General features: G+C 35.9%; 1 protein-coding gene and 1 pseudogene across 1 annotated transcript; one reads left to right on the plus strand and one right to left on the minus strand.

Moving 5' to 3' along the window:
• Nucleotides 1-2,892: 2,892 nt before the first annotated feature.
• Nucleotides 2,893-4,344, plus strand: LOC144546761 (UDP-glycosyltransferase 88B1 pseudogene; annotated as a pseudogene).
• Nucleotides 4,345-10,937: 6,593 nt separating this feature from the next.
• Nucleotides 10,938-12,586, minus strand: LOC144546783 (UDP-glycosyltransferase 1-like). The gene has a single exon (XM_078295334.1). The coding sequence runs from the start codon at nt 12,460-12,462 to the stop codon at nt 11,050-11,052; it is 1,413 nt and encodes a 470-aa protein (XP_078151460.1). The 5' UTR covers nt 12,463-12,586; the 3' UTR covers nt 10,938-11,049.
• Between the last annotated feature and the right edge of the window lie 3,938 nt (nt 12,587-16,524).

Below are 16,524 nucleotides of genomic sequence, written 5' to 3' on the forward strand. Positions count from 1 at the left end.
GGTCAACTTTGCTAAATCTCAAGCAAATATATATATATCAAAGCCACACATACAGGTCAATCTCGCAAAATCATAACAGGTCAACGCATAAGTCAGCAACGTCACCTTAATCCAGCCGCCTAAACAGGTCGGTCTGGCAAATTCTAACAGGTCAACGCATAAGTCAGCAGCGTCACCTTAATCCAGCCACCTAAACAGGTCGGTCTGGCAAATTCTAACAGGTCAACGCATAAGTCAGCAGCGTCACCTTAATCCAGCCACCTAAACAGGTCGGTCTGGCAAATTCTAATAGGTCAACGCATAAGTCAGCAGCGTCACCTTAATCCAGCCACCTAAACAGGTCGGTCTGGCAAATTCATAAACACAGGTCAACGGATAGGTCACCGTCACCTTATCCAGCCACCTAAACAGGTCGGCCTGGCAGATTCATTCACATCAAGAACAATTTATAGAACTAATCAAATAATAACCATACCAACATGCCAAGTAATCTTAACCGAACAATTTAAATCATTCTCAGTTATGCAAGAATCAATCTACAGCATGAATTCCAAAATATGCAACAATTAATCATTCAACATGACAAACGAATAAACAGTTTAATTCCTGAAAATAAAGTATCAAACAAGTCCAAGAATCCCGCACCTTAGTATGACGAGCGTACCGCTTAATTTAAGGATCGGGCGTCTCGAATTACCTCGCGATATCTTGCTCGACTGAGCCTACACCTATATTATACGTTTACTTGGTTTAGTTCGGTTAAATTATCAAAACTTAAATTCCGAAAGCCGTATTTTAATTCGTCAATTCTTTTATACCTTTTGGCTCATTTATAATCATTTTAATTCAATTCAATTTAATTAAAAGCCCATAATTTAGCAAGGGTTTAAGCCACTAATTAACAATTCACCATTTACTCAAAGTCCATTTATAACATTTCAATTTCAGTCCTCTTTACAATTATTTAAATTCACATATGGCTCAAATTATAATACTTCACATGCATGGCCGGCCATAGCCTCAAATAATTTACATCTTACAATTTGGTCCCTTATATTTATACAACTCACATAGGCCTTATATTTTATAATTCATACCCCTAAATATAATTAATTTGCAATATGGTCCCTGTCAAGTAAGTGTCTGATAAATCAATTCAGAACCATACTAGTATCTACACTGGACAGGTACACTAGTACCAGCACCACGCAAGTCATCACAGAAATCAAACGCCCAGTCACAATAACAGACAATACCATTTCAAACAAATCATTTCTTACATTTCAGTCCCTTTAATTCATACAAATCACTATGGTCATATATTTTACAATTCCGACCATTTATATAAAAAAAATCATTTTTGCAATATAACCCCTTATACTTAATTTATTCGAGCAATTCGATCGAGTCGGGAAAATCAACAACCCGTACTCGAAACTAACAATTTCACATCCTACGACATTAATCAATTCATCAAAACACAAATCAAGAATTTTAGAAATTAACCGAAAGAGAAAATGTCGGAAGAAAGTGATCGGTTCCGAGGGTTTCGCCTCGCCTTGCGGTCGTCTAAAATCAGCGAGCACCACATGCAATGGGCACTTCCAAGTACCGGGACAGCACCAATCGAACCGAGGCAGCACCAATCAACACCAGCACGGCTCAGCACCATAACCCTAATTTCTAGGGTTTCTCGAAAGCTCGCAAAAATCAGCGGCAATTGCGAAGAATCCAAGAGATTAGTGCCCCGGGTCAGAGAGAGAGAGGAGAGGGTGGGGTGGCGGCCGGTGGTGGCCGTGGCAGCGACGCAAGTTGAGAGGGGCGGAGCCCCTGTTTTTGGGCGTAGAATTTTCTGGCGGGTCAGGTGGGTCGGACCGAGAAGAGGAGGAGAGGGAGATGGGCTGGGGCGCGGCGCGGCTCGCCGGCGACGGAGGAGGAAAGAGGGGGCGGAGCCCCTCTTGGTTTGGCGTAGAAGAGAAAACAGAGAGAGGGGGGGCTGTGTCTCACGGGTAGGGAGGGAGAGGAGGGAAAGAGAGAAGGGAGGGGTTAAATGGGCTGCATCAAGATTCGTGCTGGGTTAAATCCAAGGGTTCAACAAATTCTGAAATTCTAATTTGGCTTTCATTTATTGTTTTCATAATCTGTTTTGGTTATAAAAATCCGAATCGGGTTTCGTAAATTTTTAATTAATTTCGTATGTATATTTCGGACATTTATTTCTCAATTTAACATTCGAATAATTCGTTCTCAATTTAAGATTCGAATAATTCGTTCTCAATTTATATAATTTTTATATATTCCATTAACTCTCTAAAATTCCTAAATGAACTAGTTTTATAAATTCTAAAATCCAATTGTACAAATAATTCCGTATAATTATGCTCTTATTTGGAATTCAATTTATTTATTTATTTACACGAATCTAATTAAATGAATTTCTTCTTTCCTAAAACTTAAGAAGAATTGTAACGGATTTTCTAAGTTTCTAATTTACCGAATAATTATAATTTTATTCCTAGTGTTATATTTTATTTTATTTCTAAATCTCTCAATTTTGTTATACATAATTTCATACATTATTTATTATTATGAAATTTCAGTTTCGTTTTAGTCGGTCAGAAAATTTCTGAACGATCGTTTAAATTTAATTAAACTTTTTATTTAAGTCAAATGATCGATTTATCCATTTAATCATGTTTTAAAATTTCAGAACGTAACACCTACCCAGCGGATCGTAACTCAACGCAAGTCCACTGCGAAAGGAACTAAAAGAAATAATAGGAGAAATATATACAACGAATCTTCGTACCTCCTTCCCGCCCCAATGAAGGAGGTCAATCACTTCTACAACCATTTTACACAAAAACACTCTTTCAAAATCTATTCGGATCAATGAAGGAGGTCAAGGTAGTGCTCTACCCTACCATGGGTGTAAGCCACATAATACCAATGGTACAGCTAGCAAAGTTGTTTATGAATCACGGCGTCTCCATTGAAATCGCTCTAATAAACCCTCCGATCATGCCCGCCTCCACCACAAAATTTATCTCCAAAGTCTCTTCTACCAATCAGGAAATCTCGTTTAACCTTCTCCTGCCGCTCCCACCTCCCCCTCAATCTGCCTCGGATCCATTTAGCAACATGTTACATACTATACGAGCAAACAACGGGAAACTTCAATCATACCTTCAATCCCTGTCAAGAACCGCATATATTGCTGCACTGATCATTGACATCTTCTGTGTTGATGCACTGGATGTTGCAACTGAGCTTGGCATCCCTACATATATATTTTGTCCATCTGGAGCAAACGCCCTTGCCGTGTTCCTTCGCTTACCAGAACTCATCCCAACTTGGGACAGGAGGAAGAAAGATGTTGGGAAAACCCCAATTGTCATCCCTGGCATTCCCCTGCTGCATGCATCTGATGTACCACCCAGGGTGCTAGAGTTTGACACCGAGGAACACAAGCTCTTTATTAATTTGTTCAGACGAATGCTGGAGGCAAAAGGAATTCTCATCAACACATTTGAGTCGCTAGAACATGAAGCAGTGAAAACTCTGAAAGATGGGCTCGGCCTTTCAACCCAACCGACACCGCCTGTTTATTGCGTTGGGCCATTGGTCACTGCTCCTAATGACAATGAGATAAATAATCATCCATGTCTTATATGGCTGGATGCCCAACCAAAGAAGAGTGTGGTATTTCTTTCATTCGGCAGTCACGGCAAATTCTCAGTCGAGCAATTGAGAGAAATAGCTTTCGGGATTGAGAAGAGTGACCAAAAGTTCTTATGGGTGGTACGCAATCCACCAAGTAATGACCCAAAAATGCCATATGACCCACTGTCTGAGCCAGACTTAAATGCATTGTTGCCAGAAGGGTTCTTGGACCGGACAAAAGAACAAGGCATCGTGGTGAAGTCGTGGGCCCCACAAGTTGAGATTTTGCAACATGAGTCAGTTGGGGGATTTGTGAGTCACTGCGGTTGGAGCTCAATACTGGAGGCGATAAGTAATGCTGTACCAATTATCTGCTGGCCATTGTTTGCGGAGCAGAGGATGAATAGAGTCTTCTTGATTGAGGAAATGAAAGTTGGAGTTGAGCTCAAAGGTTGTGATGAAGGGTTGGTTTCAAGAGATGAATTGGCTGAGAAAGTGAAATGGTTGATAGAATCAGAAGGAGGTAAAGAGCTTAGAAACAATGTGAGCGCTCATAGAATTAATGGTTTGGAGGCATTGAAAGAGGGGGGCTCATCAGAAGAAGCTTTCTTGGAGTTCTTAGGATATTTGGAAGTGCCAAGTTATTTGTTGGGGATGGAGACCATGTGCAGTATGAATTAACTATTTCTTAGAAAGATTTCTTGTCCTTCGATGGTAATAGAGATTATATTTAATTTGGTCCCTCATAGTATAATCGGTATGCTTGCTTTGGTTGTTTGGATTCATTTCACAAATCTTTCTTAGTATGTTTCATGGAAGCATATATGTAAACATTAATTTTTTATTTTATTCAATCTGCTATGCGTTCTCTCCTCTGTTTCTAATTTTTAATTAATATGACCTCTAATATGTATGCGACATCTTAAAATTTTACTGTTGAACATGGTGAAAGATGAACTTCACGTTATATTTTTTCTAACAGATTTTGTTCCTTTCCGGATATAGTGCTCAATATTCTGTATCATATTAGTGCCGGATAACAATACTGGCATTCACAAAATTTCCATTATATTGGTTTACTGATAGTGAACCGATACATTTCACTAAGACCTCTCTCTTAATTTCATTAGAAATTGGCCTTTATATAAATGAATTAGTTTAACAAAAAGGAGCTCAACTTAATGTTATAACCAGAGTTCAATGTTCGTAGATCGAAATATGATTTGACGAATGATACAGATGTTGGATTAACAGGTTATATTAAATTAATTACTTTGGGAATTTGGAAGTGCATTCCTGACTTCCAGACTTCCAGTTAATTAGATAACTGCAGTGCCCATGGTCTGATAACTTAAGTTGGATTCTGTTGAATTTTAGAGGAAAATAGAGAAAAGACAGAGAGAATGGTCTATGGTAAAAATGCATTTCTATATTGATGTATATGTTTTTTGTTACAATGATTTATGTAGTATTTATAGCATACAAGGTTCAACTACCCGTTACTGCACCAACGTTACCAACGGTTAGGGGTGTCAATGGTACCTTTTTAGCCGTTTACCTGACCCGTATCGTATTCGATAAGGCGGGTATGGGTAAGATTTTTTTTTCGTTAGCTTATTGGGTATGGGTATGGGTAAGAATTTTTTTTCGTTAAATAAATGGGTAAGGATATGGGTAATGACTATTTCGTACCCGTTACCCTATAGGGTAATTATAAAATTCAAATATATATTCAATTCAATTTTCAACTCACTTAAATGTATATTTAATTCAATTTCTAATCCACTTAAATGTATATTTGTGTTTTTAAATTTTTATTCTTTATAAAAAATAATTTAGTTCAAATTAATTGCACATTTATTTTATTTTTTTATTAGAAATACAATTATATATGTGTTAAAATGAGTGAGTTTTTGATGTTTAATTTGTAAAATATAATAAAACTAATTATTATACTAGTATTATTCGTTATTCACCCGTTACCGTTTTGTTACCCGATAATATTAACGGGTAAGGGTAGGGTAGGGTAAGATCAATTTTTAATGGGTATGGGTAGGGTATGGATAAGATCAATTTTAATGGGTATGGGTATGAAAATGTCTCCACCCGACCCGTACCGTACCCATTGACACCCCTACCAACGGTACTATTCTTATTTACTGTACCAACGGTACTATTCATCTACTTTATATCTATTTCTAAAACTAATAAAAAGAACAAATATTTTATTCTTGGTTGATCCTAGACCGCTTGATTGATGATGAATGACTGAGATTAATCTTCCAATTCTTTATTATTTTCAACACTCCCCCTCAAGCTAGGAATGTAAATGTCGTACAATCCTAGCTTGGTTGTCTTCGAATGGACTCGGGTCCGAACCTTTGATGAGGATACTAGCAAGTTGCTCCTCACTTTGCATGAGTTTAGTTTTGATTTTGGCTTGCATCTTTTTTTATGACCGAAGGGATTGCATCGTCTCTAAATCTTGAAGATGGTTTCATCACCCTTGATGTTCTTCGTATTTCTTGAATCCTTCAATTAAAAATTCAAACAATCGCAGTAACCCGATCTTTGTATCTAAATTAATGTAAAATCAAGGTATTTAGCCACATTTAAATTCTTGTGTTAACTTATTAATTTTGTCATTTTTGTTATGTCTAGATTATCAAAATATTTTGTCACCACTATCAATTATCAATTTATCATGTAAGGAAATTTTTAATTTATATCAAAAAAGACACCTCATTTTTGAGTTATCTTGTTGAGTCTACACCACAATCGGTTGTTGAAGAGATTGCCTCATTTGATCTTGATTTTGTTGAATCAGGTTGCACATATTTTTCTTCATAAACTCCCCCTAAAATAGAGGCATCAATTTGCTCCCCCTCAAGGTTAGCATTATCTCAAGGTTAGCATTATTGTTTTCTTTATATATAATTACCAACGTATCAATTTTTATTTTTCATGACCTTCGTATTTTGTATTGGTATTTGTTCTATTTGGTCATTTGGTAATTGGTTTTTATAATTGGTATTGGTGTTGGTATTTGTTTTCTTGGTTATATTTTTGGAGTTTTGTTTTGGTGACTTTTCGGCTCTTAATATTGTTTTGGTGACTATTCACCTTTTTTTTTTTTTTTTTTTTTTTGTGTGCTTGCACTAGGCATATTGACCCAGCCACCTCTTTTAGTGGCCATCATGGATAATTTTTGGGTTAGTAAATAATATTTTTCTGGTATGATTTACCATTTTTTTTTCCTTAACCAAGGGATGAGGCTCTATGGCTCTAAGGTTCCTCTCGGTTTGAGTTTTTTTTTTTTCTTTTCTTACCGAGGGATGAGGCTCTATGGCTCTAAGGTTCCTCTCGGTTTGAGAGTTTTTTTTTTTTTATTACCGAGGGATGAGGCTCTCTATGGTTTTGTTATGGTGGCCGAAACCTTTCGGCTCTTGATTATGGTGGCTCTAGTAGCTGTTGTTATCTTGGTATGAATTGGATAGCTCTTTGTGAATGGTGTACCATGTAAATTATGATTATGTTTATGAATATTGATATTTTTGTTATGAATATGTTATATGAACCTTGACCCGTTTGTATGAAAACGATACCTTAATTAGATTTTAAAATAGTTTGTAAAATAATTATTTTTCAAATTTGGTTTCTAGCAGGTTAACAACATTTTGAAAGGTATTTTATAATTTTACAAATCATTATAATTAATACAATTGTTATAGGAAAATTAGAAATTTTAATATTTTATAGAAAGGATGTCCAAAAATCTTGTGCCCTATTTTTTCTCATAGTGTTTTTTTTTTTTTTTTTTTTGGTTGTACAAAAATAATTCATTTTTTTCACACAACATAAAGTAAAAAAGAACTTCATGCATGCATTATAGAAACATAATTATTTTATGACGTTCAATATATTAACATACAATTGACAAGAAAACTAAGTTTTGAACTTTTATAATTAAAATGTTGAAATTTATGAAAATATTTAGATGAAATATTTGAAACAATTTATTAATTGAAAGTAAATTTTATAAGAATGAATATTTCTATTTTATTGATATTTTGGCAATTGTCTATAATTTTTCATACTATTGATTGGCGCTTTAATTCTATATTGGTTAGTTTTGGTCAAGGTACAGGTTATTGGGTAAAACATGAAATTTATAGGCTACAGTCTACACCATATGAAATTTAAATATTGGTTTTAGAGTACCACATGGAGAATCTCATGAACAGGACTTGTGTTGGATCATCTTCACGGGACCCGTTTGACCCACTAGAGACGCCTTTAATGGACACCTCCATTTCTTGGTGAATGGAGAGAATACACCTTTGCCCTTTCTTTTACCGTCTCGCCTTTTTTCTCGAATTCACATCCTCTCCAGTACCTGGGAGGGTACGAATCCCTCTTTCTCCCCGTTCCTCTTTTCTTCAATCCGATTCCACCTTCCTCCTCCCTTCTCCGCTGCCTTCCCTCTCTTTGGCCGGAGATGGGAATAGAGGAACCAACGCCGATCAACCACATGCCCTTCATTTTTTATTTGTGCACTTATCGGTCTCAATTTTGGAGCTAGGGTTTGACGGGAGCAAGGTTTTCTACCGCAAAGGCCTGGGTTTCGTGTCCCTTGCCTCAGCGGACTTATGGATCACCCATGGCTCTGCGCCGTGGCTCTTCTGGTTGAATCATAGCGGATACGGCTGAGAGATATGGTGGTAGTTCGGTTGTGAGAGGAATTTGTGATCTTACCGCATCAAGCTCGAGGTGTGTGAGGTAGGTACACTTTTAACTCTTCCCACTTCTTTTTAAGAGATCCGAAATACTCAGTTTTTGTTTTTTTTCGGTTCTTTTCTTCTTCTTTTTTTTTCTCTTTTTTTTTGTTCCTGTTTGTTGATTCTTTGTTTGGAATTTTTTTTCTGATTTTCTGGTATAACTCAATCTCTGCTGATTCTGGTTTTTGTTTTTGTTTCTGGTACTGATAAGAACAGATATCAGTAAGAGAGTTTTATTTTTGGGTGGCTGGTACAGTATACTCAGAACTTGGTGGCCTTCTTGGCACTTGGTTTTTTAACTGGGTTCTACACCCACTCTGGTTCTAACCCAATAATCAATATCAAAGAAACTGTATTCTGTTTTCCCGGCGGCTGGAGTTTTGCTTGTTTGGATGGCCTTTACGGCTCTTGGGTTTCTCAAGTACCGACTAGCTTTGCTAGTTTGGGTGGTACTTGGCTGTTTTTCACAAGTACTGACTAGATTTACTAGTTTAGGTGGTACTTGGCTGGTTTCTTAAGTACCGACTAGCTTTGCTAGTTTGGGTGGTACTTGGCTGTTTTTCTCAAGTACCGACTAGCTTTGCTAGTTTGGGTGGTACTAGCTGGTTTTTTTTTATGGTATTTGATTGATTTTGTTGGTTAGAACAGAAAAAGAAAATATTACTTTATCTGCCATTTTTTTCCTTTTTCGTTTTACCTTGATTGAAGGTTGAGACCCCTTTTCTTGCCTCTTGTACCAGATTGGTGTTGTGTTGCGGGTTTGAATTTTTTTCCCCCTCGTTTGCACTTCACCTTTCTTCTCTGGCTCTTGCTCTCTGTGACTGGGCTTCTCCCATCTAGAGGCGAGGCTAAGATTTAAAGTCTTGATGTCAGCCTTTCTTTCTTTTCTTGATTTCTTTGATTTTATGGTTGAAAGCCTTCTTTAGCTCGGGTTAGAGCAGGTTTTGTTTTGGCTGCTGCACCAAATCATTTTTTCTTTCCCTTTTTTCTTTTGTAGTTTTCTGTTCAGATCTGAACTTTTGTGGTTTTTGTTGGTGCTGCAATTTTTGTTAACTGCAGTTTTGTTGATTGCGGAATAGAGTCAGGATTTAATCCCGCTCTGATACCATGTTGAATTTTAGAGGAAAATAGAGAAAAGACAGAGAGAATGGTCTATGGTAAAAATGCATTTCTATATTGATGTATATGTTTTTTGTTACAATGATTTATGTAGTATTTATAGCATACAAGGTTCAACTAGCCGTTACTGCACCAACGTTACCAACGGTACTATTCTTATTTACTGTACCAACGGTACTATTCATCTACTTTATATCTATTTCTAAAACTAATAAAAAGAACAAATATTTTATTCTTGGTTGATCCTAGACCGCTTGATTGATGATGAACGACTGAGATTAATCTTCCAATTCTTTATTATTTTCAACAGATTCAATTATATAGCTTCTGGCCCTAGAACACAGCTAACTAATTACGTAGGAGTAAAGAGTGCCGAAATTGAAAGAAGACCCATGATAGTGGCAATTGATGGGCCTGCTCATGTACCAGCAAATTTGTTAGAAGCCTTTCAATGCTGTCGGCCATTGGTACATCGTCTGACCAGGATTTTATTAGCCACTTTTGTTGAGTAGAGTTGTTAGAACATTCATTGATGCAGGTAGCGTGGTTAGATTTGTCGAGTACAGTTGTTAGAACATTCATTGAAGCAGACAGCGTGTGGTTAGATTTGTGGCTGAGAGAGACACAGCACGGTGCCTAGTTCCTGGTCTTAAATAGCTAAAGGTTCGACATTTTGTTAGGTAAAGTTACTTGAGATTTGAAAGGTTTACCATTTCCATACCTGATCTTAAACATTTTTTTTTTTCAATTAATTTCAATCACACTTGTTACGATTTGCCAATTTGAGATGGGATTGGGTTTTGTACAAATAGTTTTGGGTAAAGTATCAAGCTTAAACGTCCGATTTGTATTTAGATTTGTGCAAATATATGTAAAACTTAATCATTTTAAATGACTTCTTGAATCTAAATATTTATACGAATTTTGATGCAGATTAGATCATTTAGGTAAGACTTTGAATGAGACTTTGTTCAAAGCCGTTTAAACAAAAATCCTACCCTTTTGAGATGAAGATTTTTTTTAAAAAAAATAGGATCAAATTTAATTATTTCAACGAAACAAGCAAGTTGGGCTTGGCTTTTATGAAAAATAGCTCCACCGATTATGTAGATCTTATGGATCGGTGGAGACAGCTACTATGCTTACAGGATCAATGGAGTTGTTTTTCATAAAAACAAAATTTAGTGTGCTTATTTCATTGAAATATTTAAATTTGATTATATTTAAAAAAATAAAAATAAGCCGATGAATGGTTGATCCTCATTTGGAAGATTTAACTATCCAATATTTGCAGGTTTAGTATTTAAAACAAAAAGCTAATTTTTCTAGCTCATGAATTACAAATCCCAAGTTTCCGTGACTATCAGCCAATTATAATGTCATAAAGAAAATTAATACGAAATATGCAGGCAGTTTACTAAAACAAAGGATCGAAATTAATCTTCCGATGAAACAAGAGAAACACTCCGCATGCTCATCTATTCAAGTCCTATTTTCCCTTTTGAAATTCTTCTAGATCTTTAAGGAACTGAACAAACGCTTGGGAAGAAGACCCCCCTTCTCCGAGCGCCTCGGCAGCCTCCTGCTTCACCGCCGCCATGCGCTCTTTCAGTGCCTTCCCTCCTTCAGACTCCATTAGCCATCTTACCTTGGTTTCAACTTCTTCAGCCCGTACCAACCCTTCATCATGCCCATCCATCACGGCCGCAATCTTCATCTCTTCCACCAAGATCACCTTATTCAATCTCTGCTCAGCATACAGTGGCCAGCATATCATCGGCACTCCGTAAGTGATTGCCTCTAGTGTTGAATTCCACCCGCAATGGCTCACGAACACACCAACCGACTCGTGCCGTAGAATCTGAGCTTGAGGAGCCCATGATTTTACAACCATGCCACGGTCTTTGGTCCGGTCAAGGAACCCCTCTGGTAAGACAGTATCCAGATCAGGCTCGGACTGCGCCTCAAGGAGCTTATTCGGGTCATCCTGAATCTTCACCACCCAGAGGAAGCTGTGACCGCTATTTTCTAGCCCAACTGCAATTTCTTTAACCTGCTCTGGTAAGAAAGCACCCATGCTGCCGAAGCACAGGAAAACCACGCTCTGTTTTGGCTGGGAATCGAGCCATGTGAGGCACTCGTGTTTTGCTTCACTGCGGCTGCCTTCACTTTGAGTAATCAATGGTCCTACGCAATAAACCGGTGGCATTTTGTGGCTCCACAGCCCGGCTCTCAGAGCCTTCACGGCTTTTGGTTCGAGTTCCTCAAAGGTGTTGAGGAGTATCCCATCAGCTTCAACATATCGTGGCCAGTTAGCAATGCGTGTTTTGTAGGATTCACTTGATCGGTCATGCACATTTTGTGGTAAATCAGATGCTGGCACCGGTGGAAGCCCTGGGAAGTCGATTGGCGTTCTTCCCATGTCCTTGAAAGAGGTAGAGAGAGTTTTGTCAAGAACTGCAACATGAAAGAAGACAGCAAGAACAGAGGCAGAAGAGGGCATGAAAAAGTAGGTCGGGATACACAATTTATCAGTCACTTCAAGTGCCGCCGTGCAAAACATGTCAAGCACAATGCCACGTACAGAGGTGGCTTTCGAAGTGGAAATTAGGAAATCAAGAAGATTTGAGTTGCCTCCCCGCAGGATGTCGAACATCCGGCCGAAAGGGTTGTGGCTAGCTTCAGCAGGGATGGAGATGGTGGGAAGGATATGGAATAAGATCGAGGGGTTGGCCGAGGCGAAGCTCGAGATGACTTTTGTGCTGGAGCCCGATGTTGGTGGTGGATCAACGGTCACAATGGTGACAGCGAGGTTGTTGCGAAGGAAGAGCTTTGCAAGTGCAACCATTGGCACAAGGTGCCCAACGCCCATGCCAGAGTAGAGCACTACCGTCTCCTTCATATTGCCTCTCTCTCTCGCTCCCTCGCTTGCTCTCTCCTTCAATGATTCAATGTATAATAATGTCCTCTGAAAAAAGAGGAAGCTTGGAATTAATTGTTTTGTTGAAAGTGTAATTGAATTTGAATTGTTTTCCTACAGCGCCCACAAAACAAGATGAATGCGTATCCTCTGCATTAACTTAAAAGGGAATCTTTTGAATCTCAACCTTTCTAATTTTAAACAAAGTCAATCAGACATTTACTTGTAACATTGGGGCTTTCTAATATTAATGCAGATCTAATTTGCATGAATTTTGAAACAGATTAAACGGTTGAAATTTATTAACTCAAGAATTCCCTTTTGAGTTAATGCAGAGGATACGAATTTAAAAACAAGATTCCATTTGAAAATAATGCGCTGTCCTGTCCATTTCCAAAATTATTGTTTGTTTTTATCAAAGCCGAAAAAGAGAAGTCTCTGAGAAGTGAGAAGGATTTGTACGATGCTTACAAGAAGAAAAGGAATTCCGGTCCGTAATCTTACATTACAAAAAGGTCAAAAGAAAGAAAAAATGTCCTCATTATGAGAGAAAAAAAAGGTATTGTTATTGTCATTTTGCGTGTTATGATAAAAATGTATAAATTTACAGCTGAATGTTTTTTTACCCTCTTTAAAAAAAACCCAATATATACCTTTTTGAGAAAATTTCATTATTATCAAGTCCGCAAATATAATATACGGAACCATCAAGTATATCTGCGGCCCATATAATTAATATTTTTTTCTAAAAAAATAGTTATTTGTTTTATTATTTTTAAAAGATTGTAAATACGGAATATTCTTGTCAATTTACCATTTTGCATGTCCTCAATCCGTATATTTCTCATAAAAATAAAATTCTCAGAATTAAAAAAAATATGTCCTCAATCGGTACCCTTCCTCTCATAAAAAGTAGTGTGACGGATTAACATTGTCAGAGCGGATTTATGTGGAGAGAAAGACCAAATTGAAATTTTCTTAATTTTGTCTTTTAAATTTTTTAACTTTTATTAAAAAAAACATACTATTAATTTCTCATAAATTAAAATTACAATTATACTCTCCTAAAATAAATTACAGAATACATACGTATCCAGATCTTTTTTATCTCAATTTTCTGATTCCCGAACAATAGCCCCATAGATTGTTGATTGTTCACGTGGCTCTCATTTGAACCATAAGTTGGTTCTGAACTTCTGATTGAATATGTAATTTTGCGTGGTGAGTAGGGAGTGGAATCACTTTATAGAGAATTGATTATCTTACAATGATTTAAATATTAAAAAATATATATAGTTTGAATAGGTTGCAATGAATGATCAGTTCATTTTTATATTGCATCAAATTATATAGTGTGCCTTTTTGGATGGTCCAGACCAGAGAATTCTATAACTTTTTTGGAATATGAAAATAACTCTTTAATATTAATTTTATATATTGACCATATAATATCCGTGTAAGTTTTATATTATATTAATTTAATAACATAAAAAATACCATCTAAATTAAAAAAATTATAAATGTATTATCAATTATTTGGATAGGACATTTATTAAATTTAAGTCAACTTAAAATTTAGTTGTATCTATTCTAAAATCATTATACCCAGCCAATATATATTTTACATTTTTTTTATGAAAGACACAAATAATGACTTTCAAACCAATTCAAACTTGATCATATCACATATACTTAAGTAAAAAAAAATCTACAAATTTAACTTTTAATTTGAATATTATTTTGCAAGATGTACTTAAGAAAAAAAAAATCTACAAAGTATCCTTATTTTTGAGATAAATTAGTAGATGTATTTTTCTTTTAAAAAAAAAAGACTAGAGCCCATTTTATTGCTGAAATATAATAATTACAAAAAATAAAAATAGTACATTATTTTACAATTGATTTCCTCGATGTTTGCAAATGTCTTTCATTATTGATCTCCAAATTAGTGAAGATAATAAAGCTAAACACTATGATATGTAATTTAGAAACTCACTGATATATTTCTTGCATTGTAATACAACAATCTTTCTTGTATTTTTCTTGCATAGTCTCTTGCATATTTACAATTTCGCAAATGTGCATAATGTTATTCATTTAAATAATACTCTTATGATATTAAATATATATAATATAAAATTTGAATGCACGTTTAAAAATTATCTTAAAAATAAAATCACTAACAATTTCTGTGTTCTGAAAAAAGAAAAATTATTGACCTCCGTTTGCTCAACTTGTTTCTGTCTCCACTAACAGTTGATGTTGAAGATTATACTACAGTCAACAGTTGATGTTAAAGAATAACATGATAATTAACAAATGAAAGGTCAGCAATTTTTTTTTTTTTTTGAGGAAAGAAAGGTCAGCAAGTGATGAGACGAAAATTAATTTGGATTGCCAAAAAAGGACCAAAGGTTGTGGCCAAACAATACTTGATGTCTTGATATGTAAATAGTACAAGCGTCAGCAATGACAGTAGCAATAGCCCGTGTTCATGATCTAAGCCACCTTCTCCAGAATTTTTTATTCATAGAAATTATAGAAAAAAATGGTTGGAGTGTAGAGAAACTTTTTAGGCATTTCCAAAAAATCAATTAATATTTTGATTACTTTAGCTACTCGTATTTTTTTGGACAATGGTTTGCATGTCTGTATGAAATTAAAGGACCCAGAGGCCGAATTATTGTCTAACCTTCTTTATAGTAAAATAGCATGATGTGACAACTAAATGATACAAATTAAAGATTAGCCGATTAGGTTCCATAAATTTCCATGCAATAATTAATCTATTCTCTATATTATTTTTGAAAATTTTCTATCAAGAAGAGAAAGGAGAAAAATCAATCCGATATTAGAAAGATATTGAAATCGAGCCTAGAAAACATGGCTCATTAATTTCTCGACGGCCCATAAATCTTATACTGCAATCCATGCCAATCTCTAGCCCATTCATGATTATAACTGGGTAGAAAATATGTTCCTCGAAATAAACAAAAAAGAATAAAATCCACAAACAATGTGGCCCGGTGTCGCCGCACGCCGCACGCCTCTCCACTCTCGAGTCCTCTTCTTTTGTCGGAGAAAACTCGAATACTGAAGCCAAATGGTGCGTTAAGCTTAGCAATGGTGGACTGTTGTTCATGCCCCACTAGTAATAGTCTTTCTTCATGATTGTTACCTTTTGAGCTTGAGAAACTAAGGGCCGGTCGATTGAAGTTTATTGGTGACTCTGTTGTTTAATTGACTTGATTATGTAGTTGCATTAGGGTCATGCATCAGTCGACGATCATGATTAGGTATCTTCAGGTAGTGATTCACTATGTTTGATATTATATATAGCTGTAATGTTAAACAGTGATGCATATATGGTGAGTTATCATATCTATATTAATTGATTGCACAAAGTTATAATTAATGATACTTGTGAAAAATTGCGCAAGTGCTTTGGTATAGCACTCTTTAAATTCATTTTTTTTCACTGTGATTCTTAATTTATCGAATTAAATCTCCATGTAACTTTTGGAAAATTAATTTGATGGATTTCATGTGGATGAAATTTCTGTTGTTCTGACATGGTAATTGAACTTGGGGTTGTTTAGCAATTTGTAGGGAACTTATATATGAAGTGAAGTTCAGAATATCTCAAGCAAGATTTTGTTGAAGATGAAAAGAGTATGCTACTTTTAGGTTTAGGATGTATAGCCTAGTCTTTACTTTTTCATGACCTGTTTGTTAATTTGTGGGCCTAGACAATGCTGGCGCAGTGGTTCTCGGAAAGTGCGCACAGGAGTTGTGCTCTCAGCAGCTAAACTCGTTTCCTAAAATTGGCAGTTAGAATGAGCAAACATGGGGCTACATTAAAGTATTTGTCTTGTATACATGACACTGTTTTCTGGTAAGAAAGACAGAGCCTAGATGAAGGTAATTATGCCTCAAATAATTTGGTAAATGAATAACCTTCATTGTAGTATTAAAACCAATTTTGCTGAATACTAGCAAACTGGTCTGGTTAAGACTTAATTTATGCTAGACAATGCTGTCATA

This window comes from Carex rostrata, chromosome 30, assembly GCF_964058835.1.
Source record: "Carex rostrata chromosome 30, lpCarRost1.2, whole genome shotgun sequence".
Taxonomy (NCBI): domain Eukaryota; kingdom Viridiplantae; phylum Streptophyta; class Magnoliopsida; order Poales; family Cyperaceae; genus Carex; species Carex rostrata.